The sequence below is a fragment of the Lynx rufus genome, unplaced genomic scaffold (genome assembly GCF_022079265.1).
Source record: "Lynx rufus isolate CCGP_SWC_20201006 ecotype Redwood Valley unplaced genomic scaffold, mLynRuf1.p SCAF_3, whole genome shotgun sequence".
NCBI classification, from domain to species: domain Eukaryota; kingdom Metazoa; phylum Chordata; class Mammalia; order Carnivora; family Felidae; genus Lynx; species Lynx rufus.
The window spans coordinates 133991364-134018576 of NW_025814845.1; the positions used below are offsets into that span (position 1 = coordinate 133991364).

General features: G+C 35.5%; 1 protein-coding gene across 7 annotated transcripts in view; it reads left to right on the forward strand.

Moving 5' to 3' along the window:
- RAPGEF2 (Rap guanine nucleotide exchange factor 2) overlaps window positions 1-27213 on the forward strand; it is a 249289-nt gene that overhangs the window by 171157 nt on the left and 50919 nt on the right. For all 7 annotated transcript variants that reach the window (XM_047090522.1, XM_047090524.1, XM_047090525.1 and 4 more), the window contains one exon: window positions 24788-24919. In XM_047090522.1, coding sequence (XP_046946478.1) covers window positions 24788-24919 — 132 coding nt within the window. The remainder of the gene's footprint in view (window positions 1-24787; window positions 24920-27213) is intronic.

A 27213-nucleotide genomic window follows, 5' to 3' on the forward strand; every position in this document is an offset into this window, starting at 1 on the left:
GAGAGGGAGGGAGGGGAAGAAGGAGACAGAGGATCTGAAGCAGTCTCTGCGCTGACAGAGAGCCCAATGCGAGGCTCAAACTCACAAACCATGAAACCATGACCTGAGCTGAAGTCGGAGGCTTAAACAACTGAGCCACCCAGGCGCTCCAACATGAAAGTTTCTTTTGTGGATTCAACTTTTTTTGGGTCACCACACATATTTGAGATTTCCCATCTGCATGGGAAAGAGGTCTTTCACATTACCCTGTTTTTATACTTGAATATGGAAAAAAAAAAGGCCATTTTTTTACTTGTCATTTGGATATGATTGCCCTCTTAATTTGTTTCTAGTGAAATAAGTAATTTATAAGAAGCTAATTTTAGCATTTAGCTGGATGAAATAGTCTTTCAGCCACACAGATTTAACAGCATTGTCTTAGCCATTTAAAATACAGATAAGTGAGGACCCTGGGTGGCTCAGTTAGTTAAGTGTCCCACTTCAGCTCAGGTCATGATCTCACGGGGTTCATGAGTTACAGCCCCACATTGGGCTCTCTGCTGTCAGCACAGAGCCCACTTAGGATCCTCTGTCTCTCTGTCTCTCTGTCCCTCCTCCCTCTCTCCCTCCCTCCCTCCCTCTCTCTCTCTGTCGCTCAAAAATAAACATTAAAAAAAATAAAATACACATAAGTGGATCATAGGTCCATCTTTGTCACAATTTTGACATTTCTCCAGCCTCCATACCTATAACACATATTCTTGGGACTGTAGAATGTAATTACACTTTTTAGAAAGCTGTATTAAAATATACTTTAACCTGGCCACAACAAAGTAACCCAGAATCCAATGGTTATGGACTCCCCTGCATTAAGAAGTCTTTTCTTGGCAGTCCTAATGGCCCTAGGTTGAGTCTCCATTCTATTAAGTAGGATGGTGGGCGTGGTATTGTAGTTGGCAGGATCAGAGAACATCCATCAAGGTGTTGTATGTATCAGGTACTGACTTTGTTAGCCACAGAGTATACGTTACTTCGTTTCTCTGTTTTGTTCCCTGCTTTAAGCACTATCCGAAGATGTTGTGGAAGAAGATTGGTTGGTTTATAATAAACTTAATTAGTGACCTTAAAGTGTTACCCTGAAACTGAGAGCAAACAGGATGCAAAATGAAATGTCATAGTGTGGCAAAGGTCACTCATTAACGGTGCTTCTTGTGTATCGTCTTTGAGTATCTAACATGGATATTTAAAGCAAAATACCTACTTCAGCTGTGAACCTTCTCCCATAGTAATAGGCAGGAACTCTTCCAACTAGGTGTTTGTGTAGTAGAACAATAAAATATTTTGTGTACAAGGACCTTGCTTTAAGTTCTCGTTCTGGTGCTTACTAGCTATGCAAGTGTTAGGCAAGTCATTCAACTTCTTGAAGTTTCTGTTTTCTAACTTCAAAGTAGAGGTCATGACTATAATACTGGTCTCCCTTACAGCCTTGTTTTGAAGGTTATTAATGATTACAGTTAGTTACAATTATTTTACTAAGTACTTTATGTGTATTATTTTCTTTAATTGTCAAAGGAACACTAGGAGCAAAGTGAGAATCTCCCAGTATTATAGATGAAAAACTTGAGGTTTAAATAAGAAAAATGCAAAAAGAGTTAATGTTTTCAGAATCTGCAGACTCGAAAGCCTATGTGAATTCAGTTATTGATGTTAGGTTACAGTGCTCTAGAACCATTTGTATGTGGGTTAGAGCCCTACCATTTCTTAGTAGCTGTGTCACATTAGGCAGATTAGTTAAATGTTCTGAACCATTTTTCTTCATCTGTAAAGTGCTATTAATGATGCCTACTTCATAGGTTGTTCGTGGGGATTACATATGTGATACAGGGTCTGGCACACAGTGGCATCCATGAGTTTGATTCCCACTTTTTTCCAGCCAGAACATTTCCCTTTTCTTGGTTTTTAAATAGAATGTTGACAGTGATGCAGAGATTTATCTTTCTTTATCTTATTTTGAGTTCATAGAACATGATTCTCCATTGGACATCTTAGGTCAATTATGATTTGCTTTAAGATCCTTCATTAACTACTTTTTACAGATTGGTACTGGTTTTCAAAATAGCTCATAAAATATCATAGTTGCTATGAAAAATCCCCGTTAAATTTTCCCTAAGTACTTTAAAAAATTTTCCCCACTTATTAAGTGATTTTGTGCAAGTAGAGCTGCTTAGTAAGACCTGTCTTTGTAGTCATTTCGTGTGTGTGTGTGTGTGTGTGTGTGTGTGTGTGTGTTTGCAAGGAGGTATTTTTAGATAGTTTAGCTGAACAGCAATCTGACGTCTTTAGAGGAGACATCAGTTCATTATGTGGATACAAATTCTATGCTTTCAGCTTTTATACACCAAGTCTTAATTTAAATCTGTTCTTCTTGCCTTTTCTAACGAAAGAGACTATATCATGGTATGTATTCTATTTCTTCCTAAGGTTGGCCTATCTAGTTAACCTTTGCTTAGAGAAACGATCAAGGTAGAAATGCCTTATTTTGCTCACAACTTAATATAGATTAGAGAAGCATGGAATTTTGAGTCATATTTAAATATGTCATTATACATTATGCTACACAGTGTTTTTCTATTGTGATGTGATTCACGGGATTTAAAATAGTCATTATGGGGCTCATAAATGCTGCTTTCTTATAAGAAGAACAATTTAAAGGCCAGAATGTGGGAGTTCTATACCTCTTAACTGTACATATTGCTTTCGGTCAAAAAAAAAACAAAAACCCTTTTGCTTTGTGAAAGATAATTTAATGCTCAGCATGTAAGAGGGACATGGTTATATGCTTTCTTGTTGCTCTATACACAGTGTTAAATATATTAAGTTATGATAATATCTTTCGTGTGGTTATTTTCATCTCTTAAAATTCTGGGAAAGAAGCTCTTACAGCTTAAGCAAATTAATATTAGTTTTTTGTGACCCTTGTTCTCACAAAAGAGTACCTTTGATTAATAATAACCATACAACTTATCTATTTGGTTTTCTAATTTTACTACAGCTAATTTGGGGGAAAGTATTCACATAGAAGTTCAAAAGATTTTTAAAATTAATTTTCAAACATATATTCCTTTTTCATTTTCCAAAATTTAAAATTTATGTTTACTTCATGTCAAAATGTCAAAGCTTGAGTGAAAACTTTTGTTAATTCTTTCAAATGTTTTATCTGCATGGTGTGAAGCATCCAGGATTAAAGCATGGGTTTAAATTTTTAATTCAGTTATTTGATAATGTGTGAACCAACCATGATTTTAGTAATATTTTAATTATTGGAGTGGAATTCCTCATATTTTACCTTATTTTGTAAACATGAGAGATGAGTTTCTAAACCTAAAGAAAGACAAGCTCTTGGAGAGCCAGGTTAATAATGGACATCTATCTGAAGATGTGGAGAGGTTTCATTCTTCAAGAAAAAAGCAAGAAATAATATATACGGTAGGGTCAGAATGACATTTTTGTAGGATGAAAAACAGAGGAAATCCTAAAGCTCTGACATTAACAAAACAAAACAAAACATAAAATCTTTCTTGTTCTTAAAAATTAGTGGTGTTATATAACCACTTAGGAATTTAGCTGAAGCCTGATATTAAGTGACTCAGATTCCCAGCTTCTTAATGATGCTTCTTTACAGTGAAATTCAAGCAGTTGCCAGAGTTTTAAGCCATGAGTTCATTCTCCCTCCACCCCCAGTTTGTGTGCAATAAAAATTGACAATCTGTGCCAAAAAAGGTGTTAACACTGAAATTCTTATATGCTAAGTGTAATATATTTTATGTTGGACTGTTTCTCAGTGAAATCACCCATATTTCAATTTAAGAAAAGTGACCAACTTTAGGTTAAAGTTTCTTTACTGAGAAGTGATATAAAAGCTCCTAAATGTGGCTTTCTTGGATCCTTCTCCTAATTCCCTTAGCGCCTCTGCCAGAAAAGCCATTGTTCTCTCAGAGTTGTTTTCCCCAAATCAACCCAGAAAGGTACCTGCCTTCTTCTAACACAATAGTATACTAAACCGTATCAACTAAACATGCTCTCAGGTAAGCCGAATGTTTTCTTGTCTCACCACGCGTTGACTTAAAAAGAGATACCTATCTAATAAGCTTCTTGCACAAATAACGCTGAGAAATCCTTCAGGAATTGTGAAATTGAACACTTCAAGAATTTTTCTGAGGGTACCTGGTGACTCTAACCACCCTTCAGTGGATTCAGGCTAGAAATATGAAGGATGTTGTTAATCTTTGTTCCCCCACTCCCAACACCACACACACCCACACCATACACACAGAACAGGTCATTTGCTCTGAGATAAACAAAGCAGTGTCTTCATGGGGATATGTAGTATCTGACTTGTCAGGTATTCATTTGAATCGACACCCCATCCCCCTTTTCCTGAATTAAAGGTGATTAAGTCTTTTTTTATTGTCCCATTCACTTCAAAATACCTCATGGATTTGAAGCATAATTAAATAGAATATATAGAATTCATGGCAGTTATGTATTTATCACTTTCCCCCTTCTTTCACCATGTAAGTCAGTTATTCACTTTGGAATAAAGATGTCTTAATTTACTCTCTCTGCATTGACCTCAGATTATTTTCCACTTCCTTTACTTTTCATTTCTTATTCCTCAGTTTTCCATAGTTGGTAGAGTACATTGGAATAAGCCTTGTTTGGTCACATATGAAGTATATGCATTTGTCTAAGTTTATGTGAAGACATCTAGTTTATAAGCATTAGAGAATAACAGATGTCAGACTGTGGCCTTCAAGGGAAGCGGATACACAAAAGAAATCAGAGATTAAGTCTGATTTGCTTGATGTGTTTTGTTATTGGTGTCTTGGTTACTATTTAGTTTTTCTTGATTCTGATCTTTGAGTTCTCTTAAGACGTAAAAGAAAGGAGATTTCTATCTCAGGCGGTTTCTTAATCCTGAATACATTTAAAGAACAGATTTTATTTACAAAGGCACATTAAGTCAAATGACAAACATCTAGTTCATATCTCACCTGAACTTTTATTAGGTTTACATATTTGTAGGAGGCACTAGGTATTTTTCAAGTTCTTTAAAGGATTCTATGAGGAAAATTCTAGATGTTTAAACTAACTTTACTTTAAAATGTAAGTGAATTCCTATTTTACATTCTTGTGGGGCTGCTTTTTAGATTTTTTGCTAGTGTGTATCTAACTCATTTATGTTAATGGCTTAGCTCAAAAAAGGAGAGAAAATGGGACCTTGTATCTCATGTTAGCCCATCTGTTTATTGATTTTGAGGATCTTTATCTCATCACAGTATGGATCAGAATACCTCTTCCTCATTATCATAATCATCTTGATTGTCATTTATTATTTTTATATGTATTAACATGTAAACACTTAATGAACATGTGAAAAGTTTTACAAAATTTTGCCCCCAAACCAGACATCCATTGGTTGATTATAATAAAATTCAAGACTATACATTCAATTGCCCACTAGATACATTGATGTAGTTGCTGTCAACTCAGATTTGACATGGCCAAAATAGAACTCCTGAGTGTTCTCCCAACCACCACCAAAAAATGAGCTCCACCAATGGATCAAGCAGGCAACAAATGCCTACGGTTCTCCACTTTTCCTCATTTTCTCATCGTTGGCATTAAGCTATCAAAGCCCTGAAGCTACAAGTTATCTTTGGTTCTTCACGTTGCCCAGAACTCATTCATCAAGTCTTGTTTAGTCTACCCTTTTAATTATGAATTCATGCTTTTTCTCTCCATCTCCATTATCATCCTGATCCAAGCTACCATCATCGTCTCATTTGGACTGTTCCAGTAGACTCCTCATGTCCTCTTTATTTCTAATCTTGCCATTTTCACACAGCAGCCTGATTTATCTTATAAAATGTGAACTAGATCGTGTCATTTCTTTTAAGACTCTTTAGTAATTCCCGATTACAACTGGAATAAAATCTATGCTCCCTGTAAAGCTGTGTATGAACCAGCTGAGGCTTACTCTTCTTCCCTCATCTCGTACTACTTTTCTTATCTACTCCACTTCACGGCCTGTTCTTTTAACAGAGCAAGCCATGGAGCCATTCCATTAGTAGTTCTTTTTGCGTGAACTCCATTTCCTGTGATCTTGATGTGGCCAGCTCCTTGACTCTCAGATCTCAGTATTTTATAAGTATTTATTGAATGTATAAGAGATGAATTAATAAAAAGCACAAAAATGCAGATACAGCCAAGTGTTATTAAGTTCAGAATTAAAGGATAATTATTTCATCTTGGGAAGATTTTTTTTTTCCCTAGGACTAGATAAACTTAGATGAAACTGAATACAGTATAAAGACTGAAGACGGTAAGGAGCAGCATACATCAACTACTGAATATTTACATTAGCAATCCTCATGATAAGTTAGGATTAACATTGCTAATTGCCAGATTTTTGTTATAATAAGTCATGCAATTCTTTAACATTTATGTGAAATATGGAAATAAATATTATTCTCCTAAGCAGCAAAAAAAATTTCTGGTATAAGCTACTTAGGAATTTTGGATGATATAAAGTTGGAGACACACTATTTAGAAAAAATATTTGTATGGATTCTATTAAAGAGTAAACTGTTGGGGTGTCTGGGTGGCTCGGTTAAACATCTGACTCTTAATTTCGGCTTGGTTTACAGTGCAGAGCCTGCTTGGGATTCTCCTCTTTCTCTCTGCCCCTCCCCTGCTCGCTCTTTCAAAATAAATAAATGAACATTAAAAAAAAAGATTAAACTATCTTTGAAGACTTTCAATATGCTTTATTGCCAAAAACCAGGTAAAGGTTCTTGCTTATGTTCTTACATGTTAAGACCTTGACCATTTAGCATTACGAAAGTTTTATGCTTTTCTGAGAACAATCATTGTTTTAAGATACATATATCATGGAATTGAGATTAAAATTAATCCTTTGTTGTTTCTGGTTTATACAAACATAATTGTTACTAATGAATTCCAAGTTACTTTTCTCTTTTAGTATTTTTATGTTCTTCAGAATACTTGTTTAAAAATATTAATGCTACAGTTGATGTTCCAGAAAATTTGGAAACTATTCAAATTAAATTTTTTCTATTACATAAAAGTAAGATCTGGATTCTAGTGTTAACAGTTCCATGCTTGTTCACCTTCTTTGACATCAGTTCCCACAACTATAAAATGAGATTATGCTAAATGAACCCTTAAAAATCTTTCCAGGTCTATCACTGTACTTTCATATACAAACTTGCATTTGAATAATGCTTTATATTACTAGAATTCTTTCACATTCGTCCTGCATTCATTTTCACAGCTCTCTTGTGAGGTGGGCAGCACAGACCTTTTTATGTCTTTTCTACACTAGGGAGGAAACTGAGTTGCAAGAAATTTAAATAATTTTCTGGAATCACACAGATAGCTTGGAACTAGCCATGTATTCTTTTTATAATTTCATCTTTTAAACTATGACCTCCTAATGCTAATCTCTGGCTATGTGTTTTATCAAAATAAGTATTCATTTTATTAGGATATTTAATAAATTATTACTGAAATAACTTGAATATTTTTATAATCTAACCTCTTATTCCTCAGAAATTTGATAAGGCACCCAGATAACTTAAAAGAGGCCAGAATGCATTACTAAAGTATTGCAGCAACTAGTGCCACATAACTAATCACTTTTATGGTATTTTGGATAGAATTTTTATCTTTTAATGTTTTATTTTACTTTTTATTTATTTTTGAGAGAGAGAGAGACACAGCGCAAGTGGGGTTGGGGCAGAGAGAGGGAGACAGAATCAGAAGCAGGTGCCAGGCTCTGGGCTGTCAGCACAGAACCCGACATGGGGCTTGAACCCACGAGCTGCGAGATCATGACCTGAGCCGAAGTCAGATGCTCAACTGACTGAGCCATCCAGGCACCCCTAGAATTTTTATCTTTTGAAGAAGTTAAACAGTTGATTACAGAGGGCCCTCCAAGTACCATCAGGTTAGGTTTTGAAAGGCCTTTTTGTTCACTGTAACCTGATAGCACACCTCACTTCTTCCTCATTTTTCTTTCTACTTCCATTTCAGTCTCTTATAATCCATTCCCCTTTCCACCACCCCTAACAGAATGATCTTATGAAACATAACTGGATCTTTTTAATTGCTTATTTTAAAAAGCCCAGTGTCTTCCCTTCCCCTTAAAAAGCCTACTTTTTATCAGGAATAGATCCTACACTCCTCTGCCCTCTTTTATACTACTCTCCCCCTCATTCATCCTCACTATCTCCCATCCAGTCACCTTAGACTTCTGTTTTTTGAACATTCCTACATTCTTTCCACCCTAGGGCCCTTGCTCTTGGTATTCCCTCCATCTGTAAAGCTCTCCCCCACCTTTGTTTGGCTAGGTCCTTTGTCTTTATTCATTTCTCATCTCAAACATCATTTTCTCAGAGCAGCCTTCCCAGGTTGCCCAATCTGAAAGAGCCTCCCTGAACTGGCCAGAAATATGCAGAAGAATGAACCTGGACCACTTTTCTTATTCCATACACAAAAACAAATTCAAAATAGATGAAAGACCTAAACATAAGACAGGAAACCATCAAAATCCTATAGGAGAAAACAGGCAGCAACCTCTATGACCTCGGCTGCACCAACCTCTCACTTGACATGTCTCCAGAGGCAAGGGAAACAAAGGCAAAAATGAACTATTAGGACCTCATCAAGATAAAAAGCTTCTGCACAGTGAAGGAAACAACAAAACTAAAAGGAAACTGATGGAATGGGAGAAGATATTTGCAATGCAAATGACCTATCAGATTAAGGGTTAGTACTCAAAATCTATAGAGAACTTCTTAAACTCAACACCCAAAAAACAATCCAGTGAAGAAATGGACAGAAAACATGAATAGACACTTTTCCAAAGAAGACATCCAGATAGCAAACAGACACATGAAAGATCCTCAACATCACTCATTATTCGGGAAATATAAATCAAAACCACACTGGGATACCACCTCACACTGGTCAGAATGGCTAAAATTAACAACTCAGGAAACAACAGATCCTGATAAGGTTGTGGAGAAAGGGGAAACCCTATTGCCTTGTTGGTGAGAATGCAAATTGGTGCAGCCATCCTGGAGAACAGTGTGGAGGTTCCTCAAAAAATTAAATACCCTACAACCCAACAATTGCACTACTAGGAATTTTTCCAGAGGATACAAAAATGCTGATTCGAAGGGGCACATGCACCCCAATGTTTATAGCAGCACTACCAATGATACCCAAATTAGGGAAAGAGCCCAAATGTCCATCAACTGACGAATGGATTAAGAAGGTGTGCTAGATAGATAGATAGGTAGATAGATAGATATAGATATAGATATAGATATAGATATAGATATAGATATATAGATATATATCTACAATGGAATACTACTTGATGATGAAAAAGAATGGAATCTTACCATTTTCAACAACATGGATGGAAATGTAGGGTATTATTTTGCTAAGCAAAATAAGTCAGAGAAAGACAGATATGATTTCACTCATATGTGGAATTTGAGAAACTTAACAGATGACCATATGGGGAGGGAAAGGAAAAATAAAAACAGAGAGGGAGGTAAACCATAAGAGACTCTTAAATACAGAGAACAAACTGAGGGTTGATAGGGGTTGGGGGTAGGTTAAATGGCTGACGGACATTAAGGACTTAGGGCACTTTTCAGGATGAGCACTGGGTATCATATGTACGAGATGAATCACTGGGTTCTACTCCTGAAGTCAAGACTACACTGTATGTTAACTAACTTGAGATTAAAAAATAAAATAAAATTATGAAAAAAATACATACAATAGCTCCTTATTCCCAACCATCACTGCCCATTACATCACCCCACTCTTTTAGCATTGTCTTTGCAGTACTTATGGATATCTAAAGTTGTTGTGTTTATCATTACTTTTCTTTCTGTTTCACTGTCAAGCCCCTCCTGCCTCTAGACATGTTAAATTCTCGGGAGCAGGGACTTTGCCAATGCAAATCATTGCTATAGAACTAACTCCTGTAGCAATGCCTGGTTCACCGAAGCAAGCCAGTAAATATGTGTTAAATAATTAAGTAGATGAATGAATCTTACATTTCTTTTTTTTTTTTTTTAATTTTTTTTTTCAACGTTTATTTATTTTTGGGACAGAGAGAGACAGAGCATGAACGGGGGAGGGGCAGAGAGAGTGGGAGACACAGAATCAGAAACAGGCTCCAGGCTCTGAGCCATCAGCCCAGAGCCCGACGCGGGGCTCGAACTCACAGACTGCGAGATCGTGACCTGGCTGAAGTCGGACGCTTAACTGACTGCGCCACCCAGGCGCCCCAAATCTTACATTTCTGAGTGGAGTTCAAACACTTTTCATCTGCCAGTCTCCTCTTTGGAATCTATACAGATGGCAAGTCAAAAATATTTTAGCCCAGAGGTTTTTGTCCTTAGCTTTTTTGTCCTGACTTCTAGGAAATCCACACCAAATATATTGCTTAACTACAATTACTGTTAGCCTAGGCTTGGTATAATTTTATCTCGCTTTTTCTATCCATTGTCTTTTATTTTATTCTGGCGATCTATGTATAATGGCTGGTAGAAAGGGGTGACTGTGGATTTGGATAGGGAGAGAACATTGGCAACAGATAGTTCTTGTTCAGTATCACTCAGCTGCAGTATCCTCAGCTCTTAAACTAGGGCTAATAGTTCAGTGGTTCATGCACTTATTAAGTACTGACTGTATTTTAGGCACTTTGAAGCAAGGGAAAGAGTCATGAAAAAGGCAGACATGGTCCTGCATATAGAGTTAAATCAGCAACTACTATAAAAGTGTGGTTAAATTCTGTGACAGGCAGCATTCTAGGTTCACAGGAACATCTTATAAGAACTTCTAACTTCCAGTAGGAGGGTTCAGAGAGCTAGCCAGCCTTGGGATGATTGTTCTTCGAGGAGGGAATCCCGAAGACCCAGAAGAGAGATACAGAGTATGACTTTTAAACAGCCATAAGTAGCTTTAGACCTTTAGTTCAGAGACTAAGGGGTACGGAGGTGTGTGAAAAGGTGAGAAGGAGAAGATAGGTGCAGTGGTTAGAATTATAAACATTTTCTTGAGGGTGAAGAGAGTCCAGTGAAAGATTTGTGGCACGGGAGTGACAAGATTGACAATGTGTATTTTTCTGTCATCTTGTAAAAGTTTCCTCTGGCTGCAACTTGAAGAGATTGAAAGGGAAATAAAAGACTGTTGCAAGAAGCTGGGTAGGACAGTGATAGTGCGGGGAGCATTAGAGTGAGGCAGGGTAGTATTTGTAAATCCCCTGTCACAGTATTGCCACTGTGAGCTTCGCTCATTTTGTAAGTTCTTGTTTTTGCTGGTGGTGAATTGACGGTGAATTGAGCCTATGTAACTTCCAGGTTATGTCAGTTAAACTGTTTAAATCTAAAGACATTTTCAGTTTATTAAGTGTTTGTATGTGTGTGTGTGTGTACCTGCATACACACATGCGCTGACACCACAGATTATGTTAATCCAGTCATAAGTCTCCCTAAGTGTATCTTGATTAATGCTGTTCTATTTTCCTGATTTAAACTAGGGACAATAAATTAGTGTGCATACCCACGCACACTTAACAGAGTTCAGAGAAAGTAGATGAAGTTTGAGGAAAGTGAAAGCTTAATAGAGTGATAGACCTCTAAATGTTGGTGTTAATTTAGGAAGAATGTGCTTTCTAAGAGGGTTGCTCAATTGATTATGTAAATAAATCTTTGCAGATGACTGAGAAGGTCATGAAAAATGCTGGAGCATTGACAGAAGTGAGGGTATTAGGAAGGAGTCTCCTTATGAGGTAACGTGTGTTTGACTGTGTCTTAGTAACTCAGACTATTCATTTGATGATACGGTGTCTAAGGTTTATTAGTCTTAACAGAGAAAAAAAAGGGAAGATGGAGGAAAAAGAAAACTCTGTGAGGCTTCTTGCAATTTATGCAGTATGTGTCTCCACTGACCCTGGGCAATGAGTAACACACTGCAGATGTTCAGTCAGTTCTCCCGTAGTGCCCTCCAGACAGAGCTAAAGCAATGAAATTATCTGGTGTGCACGGTTGACACATAAAGCCCTTGACAATAGACATTAAATTAAATGTCGTAGCATGGAAGTCCTTGGAAATAAATGCTGAAATGAATATCTTTATCTTTGAAGTAAAAGGAGGAAGTGATAACACTAGGTGCATGAAAGTAAGACCTCCTATTTTTTTTTTTAAATTTTTTTTTCAATGTTTATTTATTTTTGACAGAGAGAGACAGAGCATGAACGGGGGAGGGGAAGACCTCCTATTTTTGTTAGTAACTTAAGAGGGATAACGTGTAATTATTTTTTTATTTAAAGAATATTGTCTAGCTAAGTTGTAATACTCATCACCAGAAAAGTAGCAGTTGTGGTAGTTGTGTTTGAATGAAATCTAGAAATGAACTATTAGAGATAAGATCCTAGATATCAGTTAAAAAATCAAAGTAGATGTATATGTATGGGTGTGTGTCATGTCAAGAGGGTGGAATTTTTCAGTCAATTAAGTTGTATAGCTAGTGTACCCGTAAATGATAACTGAGAATAGACACAGCCTCATAGTTGAGTCACACTGCCTACCTATGGTGTGTCCATCAAGACAAGCTACGATGCCCCCGTTTGCTGATGGCCTCTTGATACAAGTTGTAATAAACATCTTTTTCTATTGAAGTCATGTGGAGTTACTCATAAATATTTATCAAAAATGTAAGATAATAGTCACATTAAAAACTTCAGAAAGATGTTTTACATGTATGCTGCACACCTCATGAGTGTCCAAAACCCTCCAGTGGCTTCTCGTCTCACTAAGGATAAAATCCAAAATCATTACCACAGCTTTCCTACATGATTTCACCATAGAATCTCTCTCTGTCTTAATTCCCTCTGGTCTTCTCAGAGCTTTTACTACTCTTATCTATTCCTAAAGCATGCCAAAGCCACCCCTGCCTTTGACTTTTGCTCATGTCTCTGTATGTGTAATGCCTGTTTCCCTCCCCTTTGTGTACCTTCAGGGTTCAGGCATTCTCTCCATTAAGGTCTTTGTTGAAATGTTATCTTAGCAGTGAGACCTTCCGCCCTCTATATCCTCTGTCTTACTTTATTAGTTTTCAATTTACTTAAACTCTGTGTGGCATGTTCTTGTTTGATGGTCATCCCCCCCACCCCAACTTCCTACTACCACACACAATTGCTAGGCTGTAAATCTATGGATTCAAAGATGTTGAGTATATCTTCCTAGGGAAATAAAGGAATAAAATCCTATTTTTAAAGGATTATGACATAAATTTTAATAGCATTATTTTTTTTTCTCAAGCAGTCAATCTATTCAATGAATTTTTGAGTATTATTACAAGTAGGTGGGTTCTAGACTTAAATTTCCATTTAACTTATTCAGCAGTATTTTTAAAGAACAAATAATTATTTGGAAGACTTACATTTCCATCATATATTATTTATGTCTTGAAATGTGAGCAAATATTAGTGCTTTCCAACTCATAGGGCACTGAACAACTCCGAATATATTTTATACTGTCTTCAGTTTATAAGGGACTATGGTACTTAGTTGATTTTGCTTTTAAGTTGTATAAATAGCCAAGAATTTTTAATAAAATGTTTAGTGATTATAATCCTTTGGCTTAGTGATGCACTAGATTTATCTCACTTTTACACAACAAATATAACATATTCTTTATAAATACATGGAAGGTAATGTATATGTTATATATATAAAGTATGTGTATATGTATACACATGTGTATGTGTATAATATATAAGATGTGTATATGTGTATGTGTGTATTATTAGATAACATAACACACACATATATACATATGTATATACACACATATATACACACATATATACATCTATATTATCATACCATTTTACTAGATATCTATATCTATATCTATATATAGATATAGATATAGATATATCTAGTAAATATATATATAGATATAGATATAGATATCTAGTAAAATGGTATATATATATATATATCTAGTATAATGGTATGATTACAACTGTCCCTTTAGGAAATGGGTGAAAGTATAAAAAATAATTTTCTCGTCTCAATATCACATCTTAGATCTTCCCTGGCTATCCTGTGACTCTTCATCACATAGGTCTGTCTGTCTCTCTGTCTCTCTCTCTTTAGTTTTTATTCAAATTCCAGCTAGTTAACACATAGTGGAATGTTACTTTCAGGTGTGCAACTTAGTGATTCAACACTTCCATACAACACCTGGTGCTCATCACAAGTGCATTCCTTAATCCCAGTCACCTGTTTAACCACACCCCTCCCCATCTCTCATCTGGTAACCATTGTGTTCTCTACAGTTAAGCATCTGTTTCTTGGTTTGCTTCTCTCTTTTTCTTCCCCTATGATCATTGGTTTTGTTTCTTAAATTCCATATATGTATGAAATCAAATGGTATTTGTCTTTTTCTGACTGACTTATTTAGCTCAGCATAATACATCAGTCTTGTTCAATCTTTGTTGAATGCAGCACTTATTTGACAGTGTTCTTCACTTTCCTTTTATTACTTGTCTCCACCTACTAGTTGTAAGATCCCTGAGAGAAAGGAGTTTATCCTTGCTGCTCCTTTATCTAGAAAAAACACATTTCAGTAAATGTGTTTGACTGAATAAGTAAAGGAACTCTAATGTTTATTGTATCCAAATTCACATAGTACTATGAGGTTATTATCAGAGCCCTACCTAACTTCTCCTTAAGGAATTTAGAATTTCGTTGTAGAAGATTTTTCACAAATAGGTCTCACCGATTATATGAGTTAAGGTATTTATATGTATTAAGATAATGCATTTATATGGTTCAAACACAGAAGTTTATTTCTCGTTTGCATAAAATCTGAAGCAAGTACTCTTGATCACTTAGTGGATGGTTCCCTTCTAAGCAGTGATTCAAGGATCAAGGCCCCTCTGTTTTGTGGCTCAGTTACCTAACTTTCAAAACAAAGCTTCTGTTGTCTTCCAACAGAGACTTTTTTGATGCAAGGGGAAAGGATCATGACAGGTCTTACAGAATATTTTTGAAGTCAGGTGTGGAATGGCATACATCACTTGTGTTTGTCCATACTTCTAAGGCCTGAACTCAGTTATATGGGCACATATGTAACTATAAGGGAGGCTGGGAAATACAGTCCAGCATGTTTCCCGGAAGGGAGGACACTGATAAATAGCTAGCCAGTCTCAGACATTTTATGGTATTGTGTGGTGTAGAGACCTTCATAGCTTTGCATTTGGATGTATGGTAGCTTTTACAGCTTTTACAAAGTGAATTACTTGCAGGTTAATGTTTTGAATTGTGTGTGAGGTTTTCTCCCCAAATCAACTGTTTATTTTTATTCAAAAAGAAGGCAGCTTAGGGTTCTCTATAGATCCCCTACAATTTTTTTTCTTGACTTTAAATACTCATTTCCCCAACTCCATACTCCCTTGAGCATTTTTACAGCTGGGATAACTAAGCAGAGTCCCTTTGGAGCTCATCAGAGTTGTTGTCTAATTGGTCACAGAAGTTGGTTTCTGGTATTACCAGCAACTTCTCTACCTCTCCAGAGGCTGCTACTTCCATAGCACCAGTCCCACTTGGTCCTGGAAAACAAGAGACTGAGGACTCACGTTTTAGCAACTGCAGGATATTATCGGTATTACCATATGGATAATCACAAATTTTGCTAAAAAGTGTATTGAGTTGGCTTTCACATTAGAAAAATCAAGCTATTCTTATATTAGTGTAAAGTTCTTTTAAGGTTTAAATAATGGGATTTAAATAATGTTTAATAATGTTTAAATAATGGAGTAGACAGGTGCAAAGATTGAGTTAGACTACGGCCCCAAATAATAAATATCTATAGAGTCAGGGTACAAAGTGAAAAAGGGAGAGATTTTGGAGCCTATTACCTGGGGTCTTTGGACAAGTCACTTGAGTTATTTGAGCTTCCATTTCTTTAGCAGCATCTGGGCTTTTTATAAGTATCAGAACAAATAGATGCCAAATACTGGGCTCCTTGCTCATTACATAGTACATAACCCCAAAATAATGGCGGTAATTGTTACTAACATGAAGAGAAAATGCACAAAGGTGTTGGGATTTAAATCGGTGGAATGCTACTCAGAAGATGTTTTTTAAATTACCTGATTCGGTGCCAACCACTGCCATGTATTTTACTGACAATTTCTTGGACTGAGTGATGTAGGCATTATTTTGGAATCCCTCGGAGAAATGTGTGCTTTTCAGATCAGTGGTTATTGATGATTGCAAATAAATTGAAAAGAAGAAGGGATTATATAGTGTGTAGGGGAGTAGGGCCGGGGGTGGGGTGAGAATGGACTGGCTGTTGCTTAAACCGTCCTAAAACTGTGTTTCTTAATAGGCAATGGGACGTTTCATTTGCATGATAATTAATCAACTACCTCAGTATTTCTGTGGAAAATTGTATAGGCAGTTTGTTTTATTTAAGACCCAGATAAACATTTTTATTTTGAAAAAATACAGCTGTCTTTCAGATGACAAACTTTCATCAGTTCTGATACTAATTACAGAACTGCTCTCACTCTGCCAGGTGTCTTCCTTTAAGATGATGAAATTAGGTGACTAACTTAAAACTATGTATATGTGTGCATAATTTTTTTCTGATTATCACATGTTAGGGATATTATATATCAGGCAAACTTTAGTTTCTGCCAAAAATAACTTCCAGAAAAGGAGTTGCTCTCCTCACATACTTTACGAGGTTCTCTCATAATTTATTTTACCTTTAAAAAAAAATTGTTTTTAAAGTACTCTTCCATAAGGAACATAATGCAGAAATGACCTCAACCAGTGCTAGCTTGGAAGGCTTATAAGTGTCACATGATGGAACTGGTATAAAGGAGTTAAAGCAGCTTTACACTTGACACAGATTTAATAATGGTTCCTGGATGTGTGATCTCAAGATTGCAAGTACTGGCTATTACCGTGATATTTTAAAGATTAGTTTATAAAGTAAACAGTAAATGATATTATAAAGAACCTATGAGATAAATGAAAAACCACCTTCACTAATCTGCAGCATCACATACAGATTCCAAAAAAGTAATGTATCTTAAACAATTTAGAAGGAATGGAAATTCTGTTAGGTTGTGGATGTAAAATTTTCATAAATTTGTTTTATGAAAGTGAGAGTGAGAACTTACTTTAAATTAGTATTTTTCTCTGTGATTTTAAAATGTGTACAAGACTATATTCATAAATTGATATGAGCAGCCATTTGACCATTTCATCAGTATCCATGAGAGCTTTCAAGTCAGCTACTGAATTAATGAATGCATAAGTTGAATACGTGTGTATGCTCTACAGCTAGACATCTGGAGCTGGACTCCTTCTCTATCACCTTTTCACCAAATGATCTTGCAAATCACTTACCTTTTCTGTGCCTTAGTTTCCTCTTATTTAAAATGGTCATAATAAAACCTACTTTATAAGATAGTTGTAACAATTAATGACCTAATATATCTGCAAGCGCTTAGATCCAGGCCTGGCATATGGGAACTGGTATACAGGTGTGTTCTTATTGCCTTCTCTTAAAAAAAAAAAAAAATGGGGCATAGCCTTGCAATTTGGAAAATATGGTACCTAAATAAGATCATGCACTTCCTCATCATACTAAAGGATTCTACTTTTCTGTTTTGAAGTAAAGGTCACGTGGTTTCCTTCTGCTTAGTGCTTTCATTCAACATCTAGCAGAAAAGGCTTTCTAAAAGCATTTGCTTAAAAACATCAGTTTACTAGTTTTTATTGTTTATTTTCTTCAACGGAGGGCCATAGTGTCCTATTTGTGTTCAAATAATCACTATTTTATAGGTGTAGGAATTAAATTGTAGGTAGATTGTAATTTTCCCAATTATAGCCAGTGAAGTTTATGATTCATTTATGTTACCAACCCTAGAAAAAAATGAGAGTGGTCTTTCTGCCCTGGGGTGAGGGCTAGGTCACTACCATATTTCAGTAGCTAATTCTAACACATGAAGGTTTATTTTTGGACAGAAAGCCATGTGAAATATTTATGTGTATAAACTTACCTTAGTAGCAACTTCTGTTTATTACAGCTCCCTCTGAAACATTTAGTGTCAGATAGTAGCAATGAAGTTTTGAAATAAAGCATGACTAAACTTGTGTTTCCACCCCTCCCTCCCCGCCCCCCACCCCCCATGCAGTGGTGTTTCTGTTCAGACTGTCCTGTAGAGACCATGTGCTCAGGATGGCAAGGATAACTTACTGTGGTTAAGCCTTACCAGGTTGGCAGCATGTGTCTGGGTCAAATACATGGAGGCTTTTGCAGTCAAACATCATACACCCACAAAAGCACAAATTCCTCAAGATGTTATCACTTTGAGAGAAATTCTTAGCTATGAAAATTTGACTGTTTATAAAAGTAATTGGACTATAAGCATATCATGTAATGAGGTTATTTACTTTATAAAATTTAGTACAGAATTCTAACCAGTGAGTTCTTCCATATGAACATACTTGGGAGAATATATATATAATAAGTAAACTATAATGGTAGTGTTAGGTATGACACTGTCAAAAATAAGTTAGTTTTTTTTTGTTTGTTTGTTTTCATTCAATTTGAAAAATATGTGACCTAAGGTGATGGAGAACCTTGACTGGAAAATGACAGAGGGAATGAAAAGGAAGAGAGAGGCATCAGTAAGGTAGATTCTATAGGTCACAATGATTATTTCATTTAGTCATTGTACTATGTTACATTCTTTTGATGGAAGAAACTAAGGTATACAGTAGTTAATTAATTTGTTCAAAGTTGCCTGACTTAGGAGGAGGTTGAATAGATGATTACTCCATATATGTCTGACATGAGGCTTATATCTTTTGAGCCTGACAGGAGGCTGGGAGAATGTTCTTACAAATTATTAATTTTTGTCAGGTTTCTTCAGTAGATACAAAGCAAATTTTTGTAGACCCATTCCTGTAAAACATAGTCATATCAACATTAAAACATGTCTCCATGTGTTTTAATGAGAAATATAATTAGATCTATCAGTTTATTAAATTATCTTATGACACTTTGGGGGAAACTCTCTTGCCTTTATGTTTATGAACAAAAGAAATTGTATATTGTGCAAACATCTTTCTCTTTGTGGAATACTGATGGATGATGTAATCAAGAATAAGTATTGAATCTAGTGTATCATAAGGCAGTATAAGGGAAGTAAAAATTACTTTTTTAAAAAAGTTTATTTATTTACTTAGCACAAGTGAGTGAGCAAGCATGAGCAGGGAAGGGGCAGAGAGAGAGATAGGGAGAGAGAGAATCCCAAGCAGGCTCTGTGCTGTCAGCAGGGAGTCTGATGCAGGGCTCAATCTCATGAACTGTGAGATTATGACCTGAGCCAAACCCAAGAGTTGGACGCCTAGCTGACTGAGCCATCCAGGCACTGCCCAAAAATTTATTACTTTTTAATTAAAAAAATTCTTAATGTTCATTTAGTTTTGAGAGAGAGACAGAGTATAAGCAGTGGGGAGAGGCAGAGAGAGAAGGACACAGAATCCAAAGTGGGCTCCAGGCTGTAAGCTGTCAGCACAGAGCCTGACGTAAGGCTCAAACCCATGAACTGTGAGATAATGACCTGAGCTGAAGTCGGACGCTTAACTGACTGAGCCACCCAGGTGTCCCTGCAAAAATTATTTCTGATGAATAATATTCAGGAGTCCAAATGTTTCCCTTATCTGGAGTTCTTAAAGAAATATTATGATTGAGAGATGTAAAAGTCAAAACCATATTACACAGTGGCCTTTAAAATAAACTATAAATAATATTCCTGCTGATTCAAGCTGTATGTAGAAACAGGTCAGAGAGTGTCAGGACTAGTAGTAACTGAAAAGATAAGTGGTAAAAGAAATACAGTGTGTGTGTGTGTGTGTGTGTGTGTGTGTGTGTGTGTGTGTGTGTACATACATGTGTACAGACACAGAGAATAGGAATTGCTTTTAAAGCACAACTTGAATTCTAAAGTGGATAAGGGAATAGTGTTTGTGGCTGGATGATTTTGACCACTAAAACCCTCTCAGGTAGTAGCTCAGTAACCCACTGGTATCTAGTCTTAGATTTCAGCTACAGGAATTCTGGAGCTGGAAAGGACCTGTTTCTTACACAGCATCTGCATGTGGTAATTATAGCTAACACACTTCTATAGTGATCTGTGTGCCAGACCCTAACCTAAATGCTTTGTGCCCAGCCATTCATTTACTCCTCACAACACAGGTTTCCAATAAGTGTTGAATGAGTAGAAAATATAGGAGACTGTATTTTCATTAACATCTCTGATAAAAATAGTCAGTGTGTCCAGTTAGCACACCAACTCTTCCTTGCAGAGCTCGAAAACATGAGCATGAAGAATACTTACAAAACTTCAGTGATGATAGGAGGAAAACAGTATTCATTTGGGTAAATTCTTAGTAATACATCTCAATGTAGAGTTAGTTTTTAGTGACTGAGTATATTTAATTTACCTTCAAAGTGTTACGCAAAGTAAACTGCCAGGGAAGATTGCACAGATCCCAACAATCACCCCAATCGTTGTGTAACGATTTCTTGAAATAAAGTGATTCTAAGGTTAGTTGGGAAATTTTTCAGTTATATAAATTTCAAATGTTGGTGGCAGTATTTTTTTGTTTTTAGTTTTTCATTCTTTTTTAACTATTGGATTTCTCAGCAAACCTAGGCTAATAATCATTATGAAATAGGAAACTCTTACATTTCCATTACTTGTCCAGTGATACACCCGGTCTTCCTGGTAGAGCTTGAAAACATGAACATAAAGAAGTCTTTAGTAGGGAGGAAAGGGAAGAAGGCAGCCATCTTAGCCTCTCCTACATTACAACCACTTCTACCATTTCAACAAAGTATTTACTTATTCGTGTCAGACCCTTCAAGGCACTCAAACTCATTGCGTTTATGTTCAAAACAGTTCATTTATTAACTGGTAAAATTAGAAGTAATTTTATCAATGCCAATCATTAGACTAATTAATAAATCAAAGGCTATCATCAAATGCCTGTTCATATATGAGATTTGTGTCTTTTGTATAGTACTTATTTACAGCTAATTGTTGTGACATCCCTGTTTCTCCCCAAAAGAGAAAACGAGTTACTTTGTAATTGATACCCAGATTTTATTAAACTATAATTTTGTTTATGCTCACTTTAAGTATCTGATTTTAATATTACCCTGTGTTTCTTACGTAGTTAATAGTGTTTGTGATTAAACTATGATTCAGTCATTTTGCCTAACAGTAGTTTATTGCAGTTGTGACCCACAACTATTCCTATTTTTAGGAATATATGTTGCTTTGATTCAGGAAAAATTTGAGGAGTAATATATTCATATATAAAATATTAAAAATTTCAAATATAAAAATAATTTGAGGCTTCTTTAAATTTTAAATAAATTGTGAAATATATTGGTATTAAGATCAAAATGTATAAAATGCATTTATTTCCCCTTTAATTTAATTAATATCTAATATTATTCAGGTGATTGCTGTAATATAGTCCCAACTTCAAAAATTTCTCTTATTTTATACAGTTTCTGTTATAAATGGTGGCTAGAGTCACAAGATAATTCACAGCCCCATTTAAATCTGAAATTTAATTAAAAATGACACTGATAATAATTTAAATAGGCACCGGGTCAAACCTAGAAAGGTTTGGAGTAAATGAATCTTGTCTTTGGCATGTCATACCCCTTTTTTTGGTGTATTTTACTCTGACTATGAGTTACTGCCTCCCTAGGGATTCTGTGCTACCCTTGTTGACCTCAGGTTTAAACGTGGCTCCGTGTAACAGTGTTTGTCCCCTGACTCCCAGCCCATATGGTTCATTTGCCTCTTAAAGACCCATTTCCCCTAGCCGTGGGCTCAGGTCTCTATTCTTTTAGGGTGTTGTGGCCAGCTGGGTCACGTCAATGAAGTTCAGACTCTCTGTCTATGGGATCAACTTCCACATCTTCTCCCATTCTGTAACTGGCTGAGGTGTACCATCAGTGAAATTTAATCATGATACTATTCTCCCAATCTGTGGGAAAAATTTTAGCCTTCCTAAGTATGGCATCTGTTCTAATATAAAGAAATGTTCAGTTAATAGTAAATTGTGTATGCATTTACTCTGAGTTTAACATAACATTATTTCATGCTGTTCTGCAAAAAATACAGGTTGAGGGAGGGAGATAAAAGCCGTGTTTAAAAAAATATGTTTGATTCATTTTTCTATTATGGGTAACCCCTATTTCAATGACATTTTGGGTAGTAGAAGTTAGTTACGTTTAGAATTGGGAATGCCATATTCACCTCCATATTCCTTGGGCCTAATAGTATGACATAACACATACTCAATAAGTATTTCTATATAGAATAGAATTGAATTCTTCAGAGTGAAAATATTTCTTTTTTGCTTTTTAAACAGTCTTTATGGTTCTTAGCCTAGCATAGCCATCTAATTCTGGTATCTGCTGTTTTCAGCTAGCATAGATGAATAGATCGTGGTACATAGAGGCTGGATCCATGTGTGTTCTATTAGATGGAGAGCTCTGTAGCTCCTAATGCTTTCCATACAATGAATTCTCAGCAAAGATGACCATGAGCTCATGGATACTGAAGAGAAGAGAGGCCTTTGAGGCTTAAATAAATAAGTGTCTAGTGAGTAAAAATTCATTAGTGATGTCTTCATTTGACATATTTAAGTTAACTTTAAAAATCACCCTATGTGGTACGTGTCAACCTGAGTCACATCTGTAAAAGATAATCAATAGAAATCAGTTTACTGTTCTGTAATTATATGTATCAATTTATTATGCCTTTTAAAATCAGTGAGCCATTGAGTAATGTTTCCCCAGTTGCCTTCTGCAGTGAGTGACTGATATAATGGAACTGTAGCTGGGATGATGAAGAGTATTTATCCTGGTTTTGGGCACATTATTTTAATATGTGATATCTATCACTTAGCAACATGCAAAATCATAGTCATTAGTACATCTCGGGAGATTTCTGTCTCCCAATTGTTCCTGTAGAAGTCCTGCAAATATTTCACTGTTCTACCTTGTGAATAAATATATATAAACTCTCAATTTAGAGTTACCCACCTATCTATTCCTTGTAGAGGAATTGTTATTCCCCTAAATTTTATCTAATATTGCAGAGCATCTTCAATCATCAGGTTTTTAAATAACAACACTTAGTGAGATGTCATGTTTGCAATGATCTCACCCATTTAAATACATCTCACTTCTCTGAGCTCCTCCAACATACATGTTTTTTGTCCATTTATTTGCCATCTAATCTTATGCCTCCTAATACATTTATTTTTAAGCCTTTTTTTTATATCTTGACCAAGTCAAAGTATTCTGCACAGCCTGTATTTAATATTATTAAATATCATAACCTGTTTATTAAGTCAGATCTGAATGATAGTGGGATATAAGTACATTTTTCCTCTTTGTTTGGAACTTTGAGGTATTACAATTCATTGGTTATTGCCATACAAATGAATCACCTCCCTTAGGAAACTTATTCTAATCTATGGAATGGCATCTTGTTTTTGGAAAGGGGAGAAGGGATGAGAATCAAAGGAGAGAAAGGAATGTTGCTAAGATAAACTCTGTATTTTAACATTCTCCATTTTTATTCAACAGCTAAATAGGATTAATATGTAGAAAGGAAAGAATGTTACGAATATTGCATGATGTCAGCATATATTTTGAAATGTCATGTGTATTACTGGCCAATCGTATAATAAGTGGGATATTATAAATAGTACCCCTTTTTAATTCAAAAGAACTGATAATAACTTACAAGAGTGTAAGATTCTTAAGGGCAGTGTTTTCTTAGTGTCTCATTCTTAGCATATAGTAGGAGGAAAAAGGCTTGGCATATGTTTGTTGAATTGGCAAATGTATGGATGTTTTCTTTCTCAATACCTTTTCTCTGTTATATGGGAGAGTGAGGGAAGCACTTGAGGGATGCTTAGTGAATCTGTTCAACAGAAGCTATTTCATTTAGGGTTTAAACTGAACAGATAGAAAATTGATATTTATGTGTATGTGTGTAGATTGGTAAATGTTGTCCATAGCTTTCTCAACTCTAAGTTCTTTGAAGGCATCCTATTCTGTTTTTTCATAGAGCCTAGCACAGTTATTTATATAGGAAAACATTTTGTCAATTCTAAGATGCTGTTTTTTTTTTTTACTTGTAAGTATTATTTAGGCATATAAGAACCTCAAATCTGTTTTCTTGTTTAAGCTATTTCTTGCTACAAAGTTGTGTTTATAGTGGCTACCAAATAGTAGTAGGTTAATTTGCTCAATAGTATATAATTTGAAAGTTGTCATTGAATTAAATGCTCATCCAAGTTAATCTTAACTGCCAAATCTACCTCTTTAAGCATTGAATTTAGTATTAGGGTTCATTGAATGTCCGTAAACTTTAAAAACGTATTTTGTGATTTTTGATAAATAGGGACAATATTTAATAATTTGTGAACTTGAAAAATGAAGGATCTTCCCTCGTACTTTTGGGTAAATGGTATGGAGTAGTGTTTAATAAAATGTTTCAATGTCTTCTTAAGAGTTCTTGATTCAAATTGTAATCCTGTTTCTCCTGCTCCTTCCATAGCTTCCTGCAGATTTCACAAAACTACACCTTACTGATAGTCTCCACCCACAGGTGACGCACGTTTCTTCTAGCCATTCAGGATGTAGTATCACTAGTGATTCTGGAAGCAGCAGTCTTTCTGATATCTATCAGGTAAGAAGGTCTTTTTCTTGTCATTTGTTTCATTTTTATGTATTTCGAGGAGTTTTATGATTCTTTTTTTTTTAAATTTTTTTTCTCAACGTTTTTATTTTATTTTTGGGACAGAGAGAGACAGAGCATGAACGGGGGAGAGGCAGAGAGAGAGGGAGACACAGAATCGGAAACAGGCTCCAGGCTCTGAGCCATCAGCCCAGAGCCTGACGCGGGGCTCGAACTCAAGGACCGCGAGATGGTGACCTGGCCGAAGTCGGACGCTTAACCGACTGCGCCACCCAGGCGCCCCTATGATTCTTAATTGATAGGATCTATAAAGTAAATATATGTGTGTTATATTATATGTACTTTTAGGTACATATGTTAATGTTAATGTTCATGCTTCACAGAGACATATAGTATGTCAGGGGAAATAGAACTACTGTCTAACTGTATTTGCCTCTGCTATTACCAGTTAACCAATGGAGTGGTTACATTGGAGATGTTTCTCTGGACTTCAAATATTTTATAAATTTGACTATAGACATATTAGGTTTAGGACTCTTTCTTGTTAAAACTCTGGGGGAAAACTGCAGAATTATACTACGTAGTAAGTTTTTCTTATTAAAGTCTTCAGTATGACGAGGAAGAGATTATTATTATTGGATCATTAGATTGTTTTGTTGCATTTTTAAATTATGTATAGGTTTAGTTATGTGTTTAAAATAAATTCTTAAGATACTGATGGATAGAAAAGAAACCAGAACCATGGAATTCCAAAGGTGTTTTAAAAGCAAAATAATTTTAATTGTTGAGGAATAGTTCATTGGCTTAGAATATGCAAATTTTGGAAAAGTGGCTAAAATATGCAAAAAAAAAGCACCCATCTGTGGGGAGATCTTTAAATACATACTACTAATATGGACTTTTGGATGGTTTCAAACAACAACATAGTACTCAGTTTACAAAGTATAATTCTTGACTTCATAGGAATTGTGATATGAGATGACCATAGAGGTACCTTTCTTCAGAAACATTATAGTGTTTCAAGATCATTGAAATATTAAGGCAGTGCTAAGTTTCTATTTAAAAAAAAATACTAACAATAATTAAACAATTAGAATACTATCAGGGTAAAACATATTTAAGTTCTAAATTTAGTAGATCTTAGAAAATTAATTTTATTTCAAGGAAGTAATAGGTACACACTTTTCTATAATTCAAGGGTATTGTAGAGGGCTTACTAATAATAGCCACAAATGCAATTATTTGCAGATTCTTGGCTGAATAAGAATTTATTATTTTGCAATAAGAAATATTATCTGGCTCTTTAAGATAATTTTGATACAATATCAAATGCAAAGATAGATACTTTGCATTAAGTGTTAACTTATAATAAAATTTTTAGGAAGGAATCACATTTTCAGATGTTAGAGGAGGAGAAGGTGCTAGATATAGGTAAATTTGCTCTCCTTCCTCCACCTGCCAGTACTACCAATTTTTAGAAGTTGATTTTTTTTTGAACGTTTACTCGAGTATCCCTTATTCTAAGACAATGAATGGTATTCCTAAAAGCTGTGCTTTGTAATAACTGGAATATCATGATGGAGACCCTGTCTTCTAAACTGTGGGGTGATTATACTCGTTAAAGATCTGCAGTGGAAACACAGCTTGAGGTGGTAGCAGTTACCATTGCTGTCAACTCTATACAAACCTAAGTGGAACTCCTAGAAGGCAAATTTATAATAAGAATGAAGTAAGTGGTTCATAGAATTTATTGAGGCATATTCTGACTGGAATTCTGGCTTTACGTGTTTAAACCTTGAGTAGGCTAGGATAAGTTCATGAGGAAATTCTTGACGGTACAGAATCTGAGAATCCAGACTGTGGGCGAGAACTCCAAATTGCTCTGACATGGTCTGCCTGCAGTCTGACTTTATCTGGGGGTATAGATGAAATAGAGGGTCTCTGTGTACTTTGATTGATTTTAGTTGAGTGTCAATGCTATCCACTTCAAATTTGATGGCAGACATGTAGCCTGTTAAGTTTATATCCTTCAAAAGGAAGAATCCAAAGGTGTATCTAAGGTTTTGTTATTAGCTATATTAAACTTAACATTTAATAGAGATCCCCAAATAGACCATTTCCATTATCTTTAAATCAGAAATTCTTAAGGTGGAGAAGAAATCTGACAGATGCACTTGGTTCAGTGACCAGTCTTATATTTGAGTCCTCTACTGCTTTTCTGTCAGTGAAGCAAACAGTTTATTCTGGAACATTTCCAGGGATGGACAACTATCTCCCATGGCAGT